At 50.8% G+C, this 15,018-nt stretch overlaps 2 protein-coding genes across 6 annotated transcripts in view; one reads left to right on the top strand and one right to left on the bottom strand.

The window, feature by feature from the left end:
* Nucleotides 1-5,056: 5,056 nt before the first annotated feature.
* LOC119515341 lies at nucleotides 5,057-9,088 on the bottom strand. The gene is made up of 4 exons (XM_037811184.1): nucleotides 9,050-9,088; nucleotides 8,714-8,877; nucleotides 8,275-8,608; nucleotides 5,057-6,299 (listed from the first exon to the last, which is right to left on the bottom strand). Exons 1-4 carry the CDS (start codon nucleotides 9,086-9,088, stop codon nucleotides 5,919-5,921), a joined length of 918 nt encoding a protein of 305 aa, XP_037667112.1. The 3' UTR covers nucleotides 5,057-5,918.
* The window catches only part of GMEB2 (glucocorticoid modulatory element binding protein 2), a 36,295-nt gene continuing 29,906 nt past the window's right edge, over nucleotides 8,630-15,018 (top strand). The window contains exon 1 of one of the 5 annotated variants that reach the window (XM_037811327.1): nucleotides 8,630-8,784. The gene's annotated coding sequence lies outside the window, so the exon portion shown is untranslated. The other 4 variants (XM_037811331.1, XM_037811329.1, XM_037811328.1 and 1 more) reach the window with 4 other exon arrangements.

The raw sequence follows: 15,018 nt of genomic DNA, 5'->3' as shown, positions 1-15,018 counted from the left end.
CGCAGTCAGTGTTGCCCCAAAGACCCCTCCCCAGATAGTGCCCACCTCCGGCTGTGGGCCGGGGCCTTCATCTCTCCCGAGGGGCTGCTGGAGTGTCCTCACAACGTGGAGGCCAGCTGTCCCCAAGCATGCGAGGAGGAGGCCCTGACGCCTTCGATGGCCCAGCTGGAGGTTGCACTGCCCCTTCGCCACGTTCTGTTAGACGTGTCACTAAGAAGAGCCTGTGCTCCGGGGCAGGGTAGGCCCCATTCGTGCGTCACAGAATCCATGGACACATTTTAAAACCACGGACAGAAGCTCTGCCCTGAGCAGCCTGCTGTGTCTTGGACAGGGTCGGTGCCCACGGGGTGCCTGGGTGGTGGGGAGGCCCTGCTCAGCCAGCGTCGTCACCACACAAGCTGAGGTGAGGCCACGCAGAAGTGGTGGCGAGACAGTCGGTACAAAACCCCGGTGCTTCTTTTTGCTGAAGAAAAACCATTATGCTGTTCTGCAGCTATAGGTATGTAAGGAGTAACTTTGGAGCATTCACTCATTTATTCACATATTTAACAAAATGTTGAGCTTATTACATATACGCTGTCTCAACTCAGAGAACAGTGATAGATTCTAAGACCCTGCCCCTGCCTTGTAAGAACTTGTATGTCAGTAAAACTTTACATACATATTGTAGTTTATTATTTTTCAAAACACTTTAAAATGTTTTTTTATTCTTTACAATGTCCACTCTAAGGAAAACAGGGTAGGTATTATTTCTTTACATCAGCTTTTATTTTTCTTTTTCTGGTTAAAAATGCAAAAGTTCACAATCACTGCCAAGTATAAAGAAAAAAAAAATCTAAATGACACAGGTTCTTCCAGCTACAGCTAAGTTCCCGTCCACGACATTAAAGCCCAAGTGCTCCTGCAGGAGACCCACGCGCGGCATGTCATGGGTTAGTGCCTTTAGGCGTCTTCATCGATGTCACCCAAGTCACTGCACAATGAACTATTTTACAGATGTCCTGGAATAGCAGTTCTCAAACATTCAGGTCTCAGGAGCCTCTTTACAATCTTAAAAATTTACGGAGAACTCCAAGGAGCTGTGTTTATGTGGGTTATACTGACTGACAGTTACACTAGAAATCAATACTGAGAAATGTGAAAACATTAAATCATGCAAACATAATCTCATTACATTAACAAATAATATTTTCAATGAAAAATGACATTTTCTAAAAACAATGAGAAGGCTGACATATGAAAGAATCTGGCCTCACACAACTATAATTGGAAAAGGAAGGAATACTTTAATAGCTTCTTCTGTGATAAAAAACCAAAGCTTGATGGGGTGTAGTTCCTTAAAAGTTGGTTGCGAACTGAATCTGAAAGCATATCAATGAACTCTGCATGCTTTGCTATGTTAAAATTCATTGGCCTGCCTTGCCAGTTTGCTAATGCTGCTGTCATGCAAAATACCAGAATTGGATTGACTTTTATAAAGGGGGGTTATTTGCTTACACAGTTACAGTATTAAGGTCATAAAGTGTCCAAGATAAGGCATCAACAATCAGGTACTTTCACTAGAGAATGGCCAACGGCACCTGGAAAACCTTTTAGCTGGGAAGACATGTGGCTAGCACCTGCTTGCTCCCAGGTTGTGTTTGAAAGTGGCATTCTCCAAAATATCAGCTTTCAATGGCCATCCTCAAAATGTCTCTCAGCTGCAGCAGTGAGCTCCTGTCTGAATTTATATAGTGCTCCAGTGAACTAATCAAGGCCCACGCTGAGTGGGTGGGGCCACACCTCCATGGAAATCATCCAATCAGAGTTATCACCTACAGTTGGGTGGGTCACATCTCCAAGGAAACCACCTAATCCAAAGGTTCCAACCTAAACACTAATTCATCTGCCTCCACAAGATTGCACCAAAGATAATGGCATTTTGGGGGCCATAATACATCCAAACCGGCACACTTGCCTTTGCATCTTTTATGCACACTGTTCATTTGGAAAACAATGGTTCACTGAGTTGAGTTGTGCAGAACTTCCCTATGTGGCTGAATTTTCATTAGACAGTTAAAACCCACACCTGCCACCACCAAGCTCATCAGATGTCTTTGCCTCCTGGTAAGCCTCCAGGCTCATGCTGGCAGTCAAGTCAAAAAATTCTAATTTTTGCTCTAAAACCTGAATTTTACCATCGCTGATAAATGCTGTCAGTTGCTTTCCTTAAAGTGACACATTTAGAGAAGTCTGCCTAATATCCTAGTCTGAAGAACTGCAGTTTGTCAATCTTTCTTTCAAGTAAAAATGTGGGTTCTGTAGAAAAAGTGGCTCGTTTAGCTTGCAACTAATTGTTGAGAGTTAATGGAATGAACTTGGCTGCTTCCTCAAGGACTTTTAAAAGTGAAACCAGCCCCCTCTGGTGCCGCCACCACGGCCCTGCTGAGGGGCTGACACTTTACTTGCAGTTGTTTCTGCACCACTGCGGCAGCTGCCCACCCACAGCAAAGGCAAATACAGGTCTCGGCTCGACTCGAAAACAGGTGTGACCTCGTGGACCCAGAGGTCTGTGGGCCACACATGAGAACTGCTGTCCCAGGGTTTTTATTTCTTCGGTCCAGCTTCCTGCTCTCATAAGGAATGCTGCAGGGAACCTCTTTCTATGCAAACCTCATCGTTTTCCCAGGGAAGTGGCACGTTCCCAGCACCCTCCTGCCTGTGACTTGTACAAAGCTGTCCCCAGCACCCACCCTGTGGGCCCAGTGTCCATCGTGCTGCTCAGAGGCAGTCTGTTTAGAAATAAGCATGGCCCACGCAACACGAGGGGGACTCGAATCCCCAGGGGGCCTGGAGGGCCTGGAACAGCTGCCTGTTGTGTCACCATCCAAGGCTCTCCTAAGCGTGGTGGAGGGCAGAGCCAAGACAGGTGCGGGCTGGCCCCACGTGGACTCGCCTGCCTCTGGGTCCCATCATGGCGGGGATGGGCATCTCTTTGGGTTTAAGCTTGTTTGAGTCCAGGTTTTCCACTATTTGCAGCCAAAAACATCCCAGGTGAAGCCAATTCCTGAATCCTGAGCCAGGGGTGCACCCACTTTGGGGGTCTGGATGCAAACTGCCAAGCATTTCCCAGAGGGCTGCGTGGCTAGAACCCCTGCTGGCAGGGCCAGAGACAGCCCCAAGGCCCCACCGCACTGAGGCCTGCAGGGTGCAGGTGGAGAAATCGGGGCCGCACCTGACTTTTCAGCTTTGTCCTGGAATCCCGGCTTCCTTCAGGGCTTTCCTCCACTGTCATCTTCTTGCTGAGCCCTTCCAGGCACTTATCTAAGCCTTTACCCCCCACCTGTACCCCACACCCTCCCTTCTCCCTTTCTCCCTGGGACTCACCACCATCCGACTTAATTGCTGGTTTATCTTAATTGTCTGTTTCCTCCCACGGGAATGTCACCTCCATAGGGCCAGTGATTTCTGTTTTAGTCACTGCACAAATTCTAGTGCTTCATTAAATATATGTTTTCAACTTGTAATTTTGAACTAATTTTAGACTTACTGAAAGGTTGCAAAAACAGTAGAGGGTGCGTCAGTTTCCAAGGGTTGCTGCAACCAGTCACAAACATGTACTCTCCCAGCTCTGGGGGCCAAAGGTCCCCACCAAGGCCCTGGGGAGGTGCCTCGTGTCCCTTCCAGCTCCTGAGGCCACCCTGCCCCAGCCCCCTCCTCACCCAGCTGTGCCCCCACCTCTTCTGTCCCTTAGGACCCTTATCATGGGATGTGGCATGACCACCAAGGTACCCCAGGATGATCTCATCCCGAGAGCCTTAACTACAGCTGCAGAGACGCCCCTTTCCAAATAACGTCACGCTCAATGGTTGGAGTCATAGGGCTTGCACAATCCCTCTGCCCAGATCCCCTGAAGTTAACATCTCACCCACCCACAGCACAACCATTACCTAAAACCCTTTTACAAATTTCACTGGCTTTCCCACCAATGTCCCTTTTTTGTTCCTGGATCTTCCACTGCATTTAGTTGTCACGTGTCCTTAATTTCCTTTGTCTGTGACAGTTCCTCAGTCTTTCCTTGTCTTTTATGACCTTGATACTTGAGAATATTGATCATTTATATTGTTGAAATGTCCCACAACATGGGTTTGTCTGTTTTCTCTCAGTTATGCATTTTTGACAAGAACATCACACAAACGATGCTGTGTCCTCCTCAGTGCTGCCTGGCACAGGGTTCCTGACGTCATCTTCAGCAGCTGATCCGGACCCAGTTTCTCCACTGCAAAGTGACTCTTTCCCTTTGTAGTTCATAAATATTGTGGTGGGTGGTGGGTGAGATTGATGCCTCCCTCCCTGAAGTCTGTTCTCGTTTGCTAGAGCTGCCGTTATGCAATACCAGAAATGGATTGGCTTTTATAAAGGGGATTGTGCCTGTTTGGATGTATTATGTCCCCCAAAATGACATGTTTTCTGCTGCAATCTTGGGGGGGGGGGCAGATGTATTAGTGTTGATTAGGTTGGACCCTATTGATTGTTTCATGGAGATGTGACTCAACCAACTGTGGGCAAGACCTTTGATTAGATAATTTCCATGGAGGTGTTACCCCACCCATTCAGGATGAGTCTGAATTAGATCACTGGAGCCATATAAAAGAGCAACTAAGAGTGACATTTTGTAAAGCAGCTGCAGCTAAGAGCGGACAAAACGCCCCAAGAGCAACATTTTGGAGAATACCATTTTGAAATGCCACCTGGGAGCAAGTGGACGCCAGCCACGTGCCTTCTGAGCTAACAGAGGTTTTCCGGATGCCATCGGCCATCCTCCAGTGCAGGTGCCCTATTGCTGATGCCTTACCTTGGACACCTCATGGCATTCACACTGTAACTTTGTAACCAAATAAACCCCCTTTATAAAAGCCAGTCCATTTCTGGTATTTTGCTTAACAGCAGCATTAGCAAACCAGAATAGGGATTTATTAGTTCACAAATTCACAGTTCTGCGGCCATAAAAGTGTTCAAACTAAGGATGCCTTCACTGAAGAAAGGCTGACAGCATCCGGAACACCTCCACCAGCTGGGAAGGCACGCGGCTGGCATTTGCTGGTCCTCTGCTCCCAGGTTCTGGTTTCAAAATGGCTTTTTCCCAAAATGTCTCTGGGCTTCTGTCTCTTAGCTTCTCTCTCAGCTCCTGTGCATCCCTGCTTGTTCTTCCAGGCGTTTCTCCCTAAGTGTCTGGGGGTTCTCTTTTAGCTTCTCCGGGGCATACTCTGGGCTTCATCTCTTAGCTTAGCATCTCCAAACGTCCTTCTGTCTGCATCTCCAAGTGTGCTGGTCTGTCAGCTCCTAGCTTCTCCTGGGGACAAACTCTGTGTTACACATCTTAGCTTCACTACAAAATGTACCCCTCAGCTTCTCTGAGCTCCTCCTCTCCGTGAGCTCTCTTAAAGGGCCCCAGTTACCTCATTAAGACTCACCCGGAATGGGCAGGATCACCCTCCATGGAAATGATCTAATGAAAAGGCCTCACTACAGATGGCTGTGTCACATCTCTATGGAAACAACCTAATCAAAAAGCCCCACCCTAACCAAAAGACTAACAAGTCTGCCCCCCACAAGACTGCATTAGGAATATGGCTTCTGTAGGGGACATAAGGCATTCAAACCACACAAAGTCTGTAGCCTCATTCCCAAAGCTTGTGAATAAGCTACCTGGCAAAGGGGGGTTGAGGCTGCTAATCAGCTGACCTTAAAATGAGGAGACAACCCTGGAATAGCTGAGTGGGCCCAAGTAATCATGAGGTCCGTAAATGCGGAAGAGGGAGGCAGAGGAGATTCAGAGGTAGCTGCGACAAGGGAAGCAGAGTCTGGGAGCGTCTACACCATCGGCCTTGAAGATGAAGGATGAGGCCAGAAGCCAAGGAGGGCGCGCGGCTCCCGGGTCAGGCCAGCCTGGAGGAAGCTGGCTGCCACCACCACGTTCCGGCCACCTCCGCCACCGCCGGGAACTCAGCCAAGCCCACTGCCCACAGGATGCTGTTTGTCCTCCCACATTCTCTGTGAGGTGGGAAGTGTCCCCTTCCCCTGCTGGGATGATACACCAGGACTGTCTTCTGGAGTTCCCTCTTCAATTGACACCAAATCTGAAGACATCTACTAACACACACGTGGTCAGGGAGGCAGACACGGCCACCAGAATAATCTGGGCAGGGTGTGGCTAGCACAGAGGTGGAAAGGCAGACTGAGGACAACAGGACAGGCTGGACTCTCACAGTGGTAGAGGGAAAATCCCAAGGAGGGGTGGCAGGAAGGGGACGAGGCGCCTGCAGAAGGGCAAAGGATAGGAACAAGAAGAGGATGGAACAATTTAAATTATTATGCTATTATTATTATGGTCATAGGTGCTGTTCCCCAACCGTGGGGAGCTGGTCATGTTGGCAGGGGGTGGTTGCGACCAGAGCAGTTTCCAAGCAGGCACTCAGAAGGGAGTGGACGCCTGGGAAAGCAGCACAGTCCTGCAGGACACCCAGGGAGTGGCAGTGGGGGTAGAAGGGCAGGCCAGCCTCGGCAGGTGCCTCCTCCTGGGAGGCGGAGTCCAGACAAGCACCCTGGGCCCCCACCCCATCTGTCCTCTCTGTGCCTCTCCTATCCCCACCGGGCAGGAGCTCTGGGAAGTCTGGGCACACAGGGCCAGGATGCAGCTGCTTCAAGGCATCCTCCTCTGGTAATAACACGCCTCACAGGCCTTCAGTGTTTCCAGCGGCTGGGGGTGGGGGGCTTCTGAAATCAGTGACTTGTGAAGCAACACACTTCCTTCCTCTCCTTTATAACAAACCAAGAGGGAAAGTGCCCCTACCCTGTAAGCCCTGGGGAATGGGAAGGGATCTTAGCAGACAAACACGGAGTCCAGCACTCTCTCCCACACACCAGGCAGGCCTCCTTTCACCTCCAGCGCCCCTCCCCTTGACTTCACTGGCATCTACTCCCAAAACATGAGGACAGGGAAACTCAGTAAACGACCACACAGACTGTGCACACACTACTTTATGTTTACCAGATAACTAAAGTGGCAGCAACTGATTGCAGGCTCAACAGTTCAATCCTTAAAAAGAAATTCTCTTCCCATCACTGGCTTGAGTACATCCTACGCTACTGAATAAGGGTCAAAGTGCACCTGTCCTAATTATAAAATCACTGGCACGACTACGTCCCACTCTGGGGAAACAGTCTTCAGCGGCCTCCCTCCTGAAGTGGGAATGTGGGGCAGGGCTCGAGCCTGACACAGGCCTGGGTTTCCCACTTGTGATGGGCTCTCCGCCTAGACACTGGCTGTGCTCAGCCCTCAGCAGGTGGCCTCTTCTGGTCCCCCTGTATCAAACACGTTTTGAGAGAATGCTGTGCCCACACTGCTCTGAGAATGGACAGCCTGTCACCGTACCGGTACAAGCTGACTGCCTGCTGTGCAAACGGGGAGAATAAGGAGCGCACCCCACACCGTGCAGCCGCAGAGCCTCCTTGATGGGTCGGCCAGCACCACAGCTGGTTGAGATCTTCCCTGCCCGGCACTGACGTCTGTCCTCACACCTGCTCAGGCTCCGGGCAGGGAAAAGGTAAGTACCCCTCAGGACAACGCTGGGGCCCCGCACTGCTCCTTCCAATCCAACACCAAGACCAGCTGCACACCTGGCTCGCAAGAAAAAGAAACTCAGAAAATGATCTTCTCATCTTCTGGATAATACAAAGACTTTATATTTCAGGACTTCATCCATTCTCTTTTTTTTAAGAAAAAGAGGTTTTCTAAAAACACCTGGGTAGCTTTTGTAGCTAGTGCTACCGAGAAATAGAATTTTAATTCAAATTTAAATCACCACCATAGTGGGTAGTGTAGCCGAAGGCCAATACTTATAAGAACACTACACGACAACGGGTAAATTCAGAATCAGCAATGTGCAAAGCCCTTTCTAAAGCTTATTATTAAAAAACAAACAAACAAAAAAAAAAACACGTTAAGTGCAAGATTTGGAAACGGCAGACGAGCTCGAGAGAGTACAGGAAAGCTACCATTCCCCAGCCTGCCCCTCGGGCTTTTCTCCGTGTGGACGTTTTCCCGCAGCGGAAACCACATGGAGACCCGTACCTGGTGTCACCGCTCCCCGCGACCTCAGCGCACCGTCCCTCCACCCCCAAAAGGCCCGGGAAAGCCTTCACACATTCTCTCCGGGGCTGCGTGTTTCCTCCACACACGCACGCAACTGCCCCGCGACGCAGACGCGTCTTCCCCGCACCCCGTATTTTTACCTTAAACCACGTTTGGCGCCGGAATGCCCGCCAGACGCTCCGCGCCCCGGAACGCTTCGCAGACCACGGCCGCGGTCCCCGGAGCGTGCACGCTCGCGTCTGCCTTCTCGCGGATTCTACCGAGCCCGCAGCGAAGGGTTTCCAGGCTAAGTCCTGGAGGGCAGGGCGCGCCACCCCGGCCTTCGCTTCAGGGGAAAACCTGGGCCCGGCCTCCGCTTCCGCGCACGCGCGCCGGGTTCCGCCGAGCCTTATTTCACAGGGCCGCCCGTCTCCGCGCCGAGCGCCAGATAAGTCGCCAGGGCCGCCCCAGTCCGTGCGTGCGCGCCCCCTCCTCCTGCGTCACCAGGAAGCGCGCGCCCGGGCCGCCGCCGCCGCCGCCGCCGCCGAATCCCCAAGAAGGAGCGAAGCCAGCGGCCGCCGCCTTCGCCAGCCCCGTCGCCGTCGCCGCCGCCGCCGCCCGTTCGTTGTTGCCGGCGCCGGGCGCCCGAGCAGGCCCGGCCGCGGCCCCAGGTAAGCGGCGCCCGCGGCAGGGCCGGCAGCCGCCCGCCCCCCCCGCGGCGAGGCCTCTGCTCCGCTCACGCGCCGTCGTCCAGTCAGGGGTCCCTGCGGAGCGTCAGGACGTTACGGCGGGGGGAGGGGAGGGCCGGGGGAGGGGCGGCGCGCGTCGGGGCGGCGGCGCGGCGGGCGGGCGGCGCGTCCTGCCTCCATCTTGGCGCCGGGCCGGGCGGGCGCTGCGTGCACGTTAGCGCCCCGGGGCGGGCAGGCCTCCCTCCACGTTAGCGCCGGGAAGGCGGGCTGCGGGCCCTGCCTCCATCTTGGCGCCCCGGGCGGGCGGGCCCTGCCTCCGTCTTCCGCCCGGGCCCGGGCCCCTCCGCGCCGTATGGAGCCGCCGGCCGAGGCCCGGGGCAGCCCCTCTGCCCCGCCGCCTTGCCGGCCCCCGGTGGGCGCCTCTCCCGGCCCCCGAGAGGCGGGGGGCTGTGCCCGCCAGTCCCGAGGGCGGAGTCAGATGGGTTAGTAAAGCCCCGCAGAGCCGGATAAATTAAGCGGGCGGCTGTGCAGGAAGTGTCCTGCGTAGGAAATGCCTTCTAACTTTGGGGAAGATCTGAATATAGACTTAGGTCCAACACTTCCCGGAAACTGTCCCCACCTGGCTGCGCGCGGCGGCCCGAGGTTCCGGTGTTTCGATGAAAGGAAAGTATTTCCCTTGGTCCTTTAGACCTGGGAAGCCAGATCCCTGCCTCTGACGTCCTGGCCGCACACCGACGTTTCTGTGTTGTTTTTGTATTATTTATACCCAAGGACATTATTTTGAAAACCTTCCTCGTCGCTTATCCCATTAGTTTGGGCTCCGTTCACATGAGCGGGGAACCCAGGCTTGGGGGGCTAGAACCGGTTTGGAGCCGGAACTCGCGGCGAGGGGCTCAGGGAGGGCGCCGGGACCTGCTGATGCGCCCACACCTGGAGCAAGGGCTTCAGCTATTTTCTGTGAAGGAATGTTTACGTGTGTCGTTTTGAAATTTTAATACAGTTGTCACTGGAGAGGGAAGAATTCGATTTTGTGCATCCACACCACTTAATGCTCTGCATTTGAAAATTTGGGTGAGCACTGCTGCCTGTCGGTTTGGTCTCTGCCTTTTTGCAGCTTTTGATGAAAGTACGAATTTCATTGCCGCTGCTGAGGGCCCCCTAATGAAAGGCAAGTACCCGGATGAGAGCTGGAGCACCCCCCGCCCCCGAAATGAGTGCCATAGTTAAACGTTATTTTAAATGCAACTCTAAAGTCGTCTTTATTCACTTTATTTGTGTTTGTGAAAGCTCTTTGTTATGAAGCCTAAATCTAGAACACCAAAGATATGCTAGTGAAAAACAGTTACATTTTAGAAATATTAAGTCTGTCAGTGTAAATGAATTCCTTGTTGCAGCTTTTCTGGCTAAAAAGCATTTGAAGACAATCTTCTGGAGACCCTGGCACGGGCTGGCAGCGTTCCCCTTCCACAGGCGGGTGCCTGTTTGGAGCTGCTCCTTTCAACTGGAGGGTTACTAAATGGATCTTATGGCTCCTTAAGCAGTGGTCTGAGGGTTTTCTAAATCTATTTTTTCCTGACTTTTTTATACTGCTTTTTCTTCCCAACATTGTTTTTCCCTATTCCTCTAAAGCAGGAAAAGGAGATATTTTCTTTTCCCTAGCATTAATCATTCCTGCTTGTGTTTTGGTGTAGTCTACTTTTAGCCTGTGCTTTGCCCTACAATCGATGGGCATTTCCTAATCGAATGTTCTTTTGGCTCTTGACCTTCTCCCCTTTTTACCCCACTTACTCTCACTGCTTTCCATGGCCCGGGCTGCTGTGAGTGTCAGTGCTGGAGAAGCAGATGTGAACAGGAGATTTTTCTCAAAAATGGCTCACAGCTCCCCTTGGTTTCTTCTTTTTCCTTTCAGAATTCTTGTTTTCTCTCTCCTTCTTTCCCCCATTCAGCTCACCTGCCTTTCTTGGTTCCTTGGATTTCTGGGTCAGGGATTAATTAATGAGGGATGGGCAGTTGTCTCAGTTTCCCAGGCTGCCATGACATGCCATGCGGTGGTTTGGCTTAACAACAGGAATTCAGGCTCACGGTTTCAGAAGCCAGAGATCCGAAATCGAGGCATCTGTGAGGCCACGCTTTCTCCCTGACGTCTGGGGCGTTTGCAGCTCACCGCAATCCCAGGGGCTCCCTGGCCTGCGTCTCTCCTGCCGCCACACCCTTTCCTTGCGTCTGCTCTTCCGGTTTCTGCTGCCTTCTGGCTTCTTGCTGTGGTCTGCTCTGACTGCTGGTTTCTGGTTTCTTCTCTCTATAAGGCTCCAGCAATGTGGGTCAAGACCCATCCTCGCTCACTTGGGCCACACCTTAACTAAAAAATGCCGTCTTCAAGAGGTTGGGTTTACAGCAGGCTCAACCCAGCAGGTCTCAGGTTAGGGTCAGGACCATGTGTGTCGGGGTGCCCCATTCACCCCAACACAGCTGTTTGCGACTGGGGACCTGGGACGTTGCAGCTGTTTCTTTTCTCCCGTTTATCTTGCCTGGGACCCATCTGGTTTCTTTTCCTTGCTGGCTTAGAGATGTTTGGAGATCCGTTCCAAGTAGGAAGAAACGGAGCCCACAGGTCTTGCTGAATTCCAAGCCAGTGGGCCACACGGGCACGTGGAAGGAGGGAAGGAAACCAGGATGGGTCTGAAGGTCCTCTGCTCCTTTGCCCACTGTCCCCCTGCCCCAAGAGACAATTAGGAACACATTTAAGTGCTTGGTAACATGGATTGCGTTTCAATTAGCAAACACCTTGTTGAACTCTTGAGGCTACCTTTTGTAATTTGTAGTTCAAGTTGGACTGGTGAATTCTGGCAGAGAAAGCATAATTACAGAGCATTTGCTGGGAAATGGCAGATCACAGAGGTCTTGGGGCACGGTTTACTTCCGTTGGAAGAGCTCCTTACTGAGAATGTTCCTGCCGAGTTGAAAGTCAGCACACAGGCTGGGGTGGTGCAGGTGTGGCCCAGGCCGCTGTGTGCCGGGAGGAGGTGAGTGGTTCAGCCCTCCCACGTGCCTGTTTTTACTCAGCACTGGGGGCAGGTGATGTGATTATTGGGAATGATTACTGTTTTGAGAGTTATAGCCTGACATCTTACGTAGGCCTTCAATAATTGATCTTTAGTTTTTTAGTAAGGATTGTTCAGCCCTGGACTGTCCATAGAGGTGTGAGAAACAAGCACTATTCCTAAAAGGAATAAACACTCACCCAATTGTGGGGAAGAAAATAATTTATTCATGATTTTGCAAGAACAGGCACCCAACCAAATGTGGGGGGTTGGCGCCCAGAACTATAGACCCAGCAGTATTTATTCCCTACACATAACTTGCCAGTCCCTCCCCTGTTTCTCCAGTGGCTGGATACTCCAGAGGTTACATTCTATTCCACAAGCCTAACTTAGCCCACCCAAATTGGAAACAGTTGAAATAAGTTTCCTGGGCAAATTTGAAACATTTGAAAGGTTGGAACAAATCCCCACTCCTGACTATAATGGTTATGCCCAGGCCTCTTAAGAGCCAGTCTGGGCTAGTTTGGTAACAAGTTATGAGGCTATTTTGGGAACCTCTACCCCTGAGTCTCCACCTTGCAAGGATAGTAGATAGTGGGCTGATAAACAGGGGGACTGACCATGGATAGTGGGCGGATAAACGGGGACCTACCATGGACTACAGTTTGTCTTTTTAAATTCTGCCAATTCCTGAACTGCCCCACCCTGCCAGGCACACCTATCCTGTGTGAAAGCTAAACTTAATCTCATTCTCACAAATCCCCTCCCTTTCTTTTAAACTCTCTTTAGCTTTCACATTCCAGTCTCTCAAATCTCTAAAGAGCTTTCTCACATTCCTCATTGTATAAATCCTCTTCTCTGAGGGGGTATAAATTGTTTCATGTGTATTGAAACGGCATTTGTTTGGTTAGGGCTGTCTCAATAAGTCTTTGAGTCAACCCCCGGACACATGGAATGATGCAGCAGCCAACTGCTGTGAGTGCTCCAGCTACAATGATAAGAGAGGTCAAGATGGACAATGCCACCCCTTTCCACTTTCCACACCGGCTTTCCAACCATCCAGTGAGAGGATTATTAATACCTGAATTCCCTGCTAATTCTTCAGATAAAGTGGTTAGACCTTGCAAAGCTTTGGTGATGGTCCCATCAGGTGCTGTATTATTTGGGATAAATGTACTACAACTGCCGCCAATCATTACACAACGCCTCCTTTTTCAGCCAGCATCATGTCTAAGGCTATTCTTTTTCCCATGCCATTCGGCTAGTAGCATCTAGCTGCTCTGCGATGCCCTTAACCGCATCTTTGGTGTAATTGATGAACCTTTGTTGGTTACAATATATATAATTAATCCAGTCTACATTCTTATTAATCGTGACCGACCAGAACAAAAATGACTCAAATCCTGCAACTATTTGATTCCTAGCCTTAAACTCATCTGGGATCCCCCATGGAACTCCTATATGTCTAAATATATCCGGTCGTCGAAAGAACCAGGTAAACTCCTTTTCTCCCTTTTTTCTTGGGTTTTCACGTCCTCTCCTTTCTCAAATGCCAGGGTGACTGGGATGGCCAAGTGGACCAGAGCACAGGTCCCTTCCACTTTTCAGGTAACGCTGGTTGGAGGATGCCCCTTCCGCAGCACCACCAAAGGTCTGCTCGGGGTGTGGTTAGACTGGGGAAACTGCCAGTACTATCCTCAGTCACATCCCATGCTGGGGTACACGAGGCCATGGTCCCGAGATCCTGGAGCCCCTCACCCCATCCAGAGAGACAGGCAGAGTGGTCTCCTGGACCAGGGTGAGGAGCTAGCCTGGCCTTGGTGTTTCCTCTCCTGATTGGAGGAAAAGGGAGGACAACGTACTGCAATGCTCACCAGGGGTAGCATTTTGAAAAAGCAGCACCACACACCTGAACAACTCCTCATGCTTTTCCACACCAAAGGGACAGGGCACGATCCGAGCAGTGGGTCGGCCTGTTACTTTTGTTTAGGCTCTGGACTGTATATTTAACCCATTCTACCCAGGCATTTGCATCCCCGTATCCTGTTTCTATTTCTATGGTTTGCTTTAAGTTTTCTGCTTTAATTATTCTGATTACCTTGGGATCGTTCTGAACTGGGGAACTGGCCTCCTATTGGACTCCCTCCAGTATTACTGAAGGGCTAACTGGAGAGAACGTGGTTAATGACAAGTTTAATGGAGAGGAAAGGACTTGTAGACGGAATCTCCCCAGAGGATCTCTGCCAGTAACCTCTATTCCTATGCCATATATCCCATCAACTCCTCCACTGGTAGTGGGTCATTTATCAGCTCCTTTAACAGTTATTACCACTGGGTTGCATTGAAGATTCCTGCAATCTGGTGGGGTGTTACCTGTGTAGAAAGCTATTTTATCCTTTAATTTCTAGTGGGTTGGGTGGATCCAATTCCTATCTATGGTCTATTCCTTGTATTGGGTAGTCCATCATACATCAGCCCAAGAGAGGCAAGGAGAGACTCGGCTGAAAACACTTCTTACCAGCTCTGGGCATAGATATTTATCCTTCCCACTCAGCCACCGCTGGTACTCCAAATCCCCACAGTCCACTACCTGGCATGTGTCAAATTGCACTGTTTGAAACTCTAAGCCTTCAGAGTTATTACTAATTTGACAGGATTTGTTGCATTCTGAACTGGGAACATTATAACTAACATAATTATTCCCATTCCTAATCTGAGCTTTAGACGACCCATTCTTCAGTTTTCTAAAGCACCCGGCTAAGTGGTATGGAGACACAGAATTTGATACACCCCCCCCCCCCCCGTTCTAGTTTGCTAATGCTGCCGGAATGCAAAACACCAGAAATGGATTGGCTTTTATAAAAGGGGGTTTATTTGGTTACAGAGTTACAGTCTTAAGGCCATAAAGTGTCCAAGGTAACACATCAGCAATCGGGTACCTTCACTGGAGGATGGCCAGTGATGTCTGGAAAACCTCTGTCAGCTGGGAAGGCACATGGCTGGCGTCTGCTCCAAAGTTCTGGTTTCAAAATGGCTTTCTCCCAGGAGTTTCCTCTCTAGGCTTCAGCTTCTCTCCAAAATGTCACTGTCAGTTGCTCTTGGAGTGTTTGTCCTCTCTTAGCTTCTCCAGAGCAAAAGTCTGCTTTGAAAGGCCATCTCCAAAATGTCTCTGTAA

This window comes from Choloepus didactylus, chromosome 19 (assembly GCF_015220235.1).
Source record: "Choloepus didactylus isolate mChoDid1 chromosome 19, mChoDid1.pri, whole genome shotgun sequence".
NCBI lineage: Eukaryota > Metazoa > Chordata > Mammalia > Pilosa > Megalonychidae > Choloepus > Choloepus didactylus.
The sequence above is the reverse complement of the archived record's forward strand: the minus strand, read 5'-3'. Positions and strand labels throughout refer to the sequence as shown.

Bases quoted from the DNA above. Each gene is read 5' to 3' on its own strand.
- LOC119515341 (XM_037811184.1), bottom strand. From the start codon at position 9,088: ATGGAGGCAGGGCCCGCAGCCCGCCTTCCCGGCGCTAAC. The intron at 8,609-8,713 runs GCGACGGGGCTG...CTGGTGACGCAG, and splicing joins GGGCGGCGGCGGCGGCGACG to GAGGAGGGGGCGCGCACGCA. The intron at 6,300-8,274 runs GTAAAAATACGG...GCCCTTCTGCAG, and splicing joins GGCGCCAAACGTGGTTTAAG to GCGCCTCGTCCCCTTCCTGC.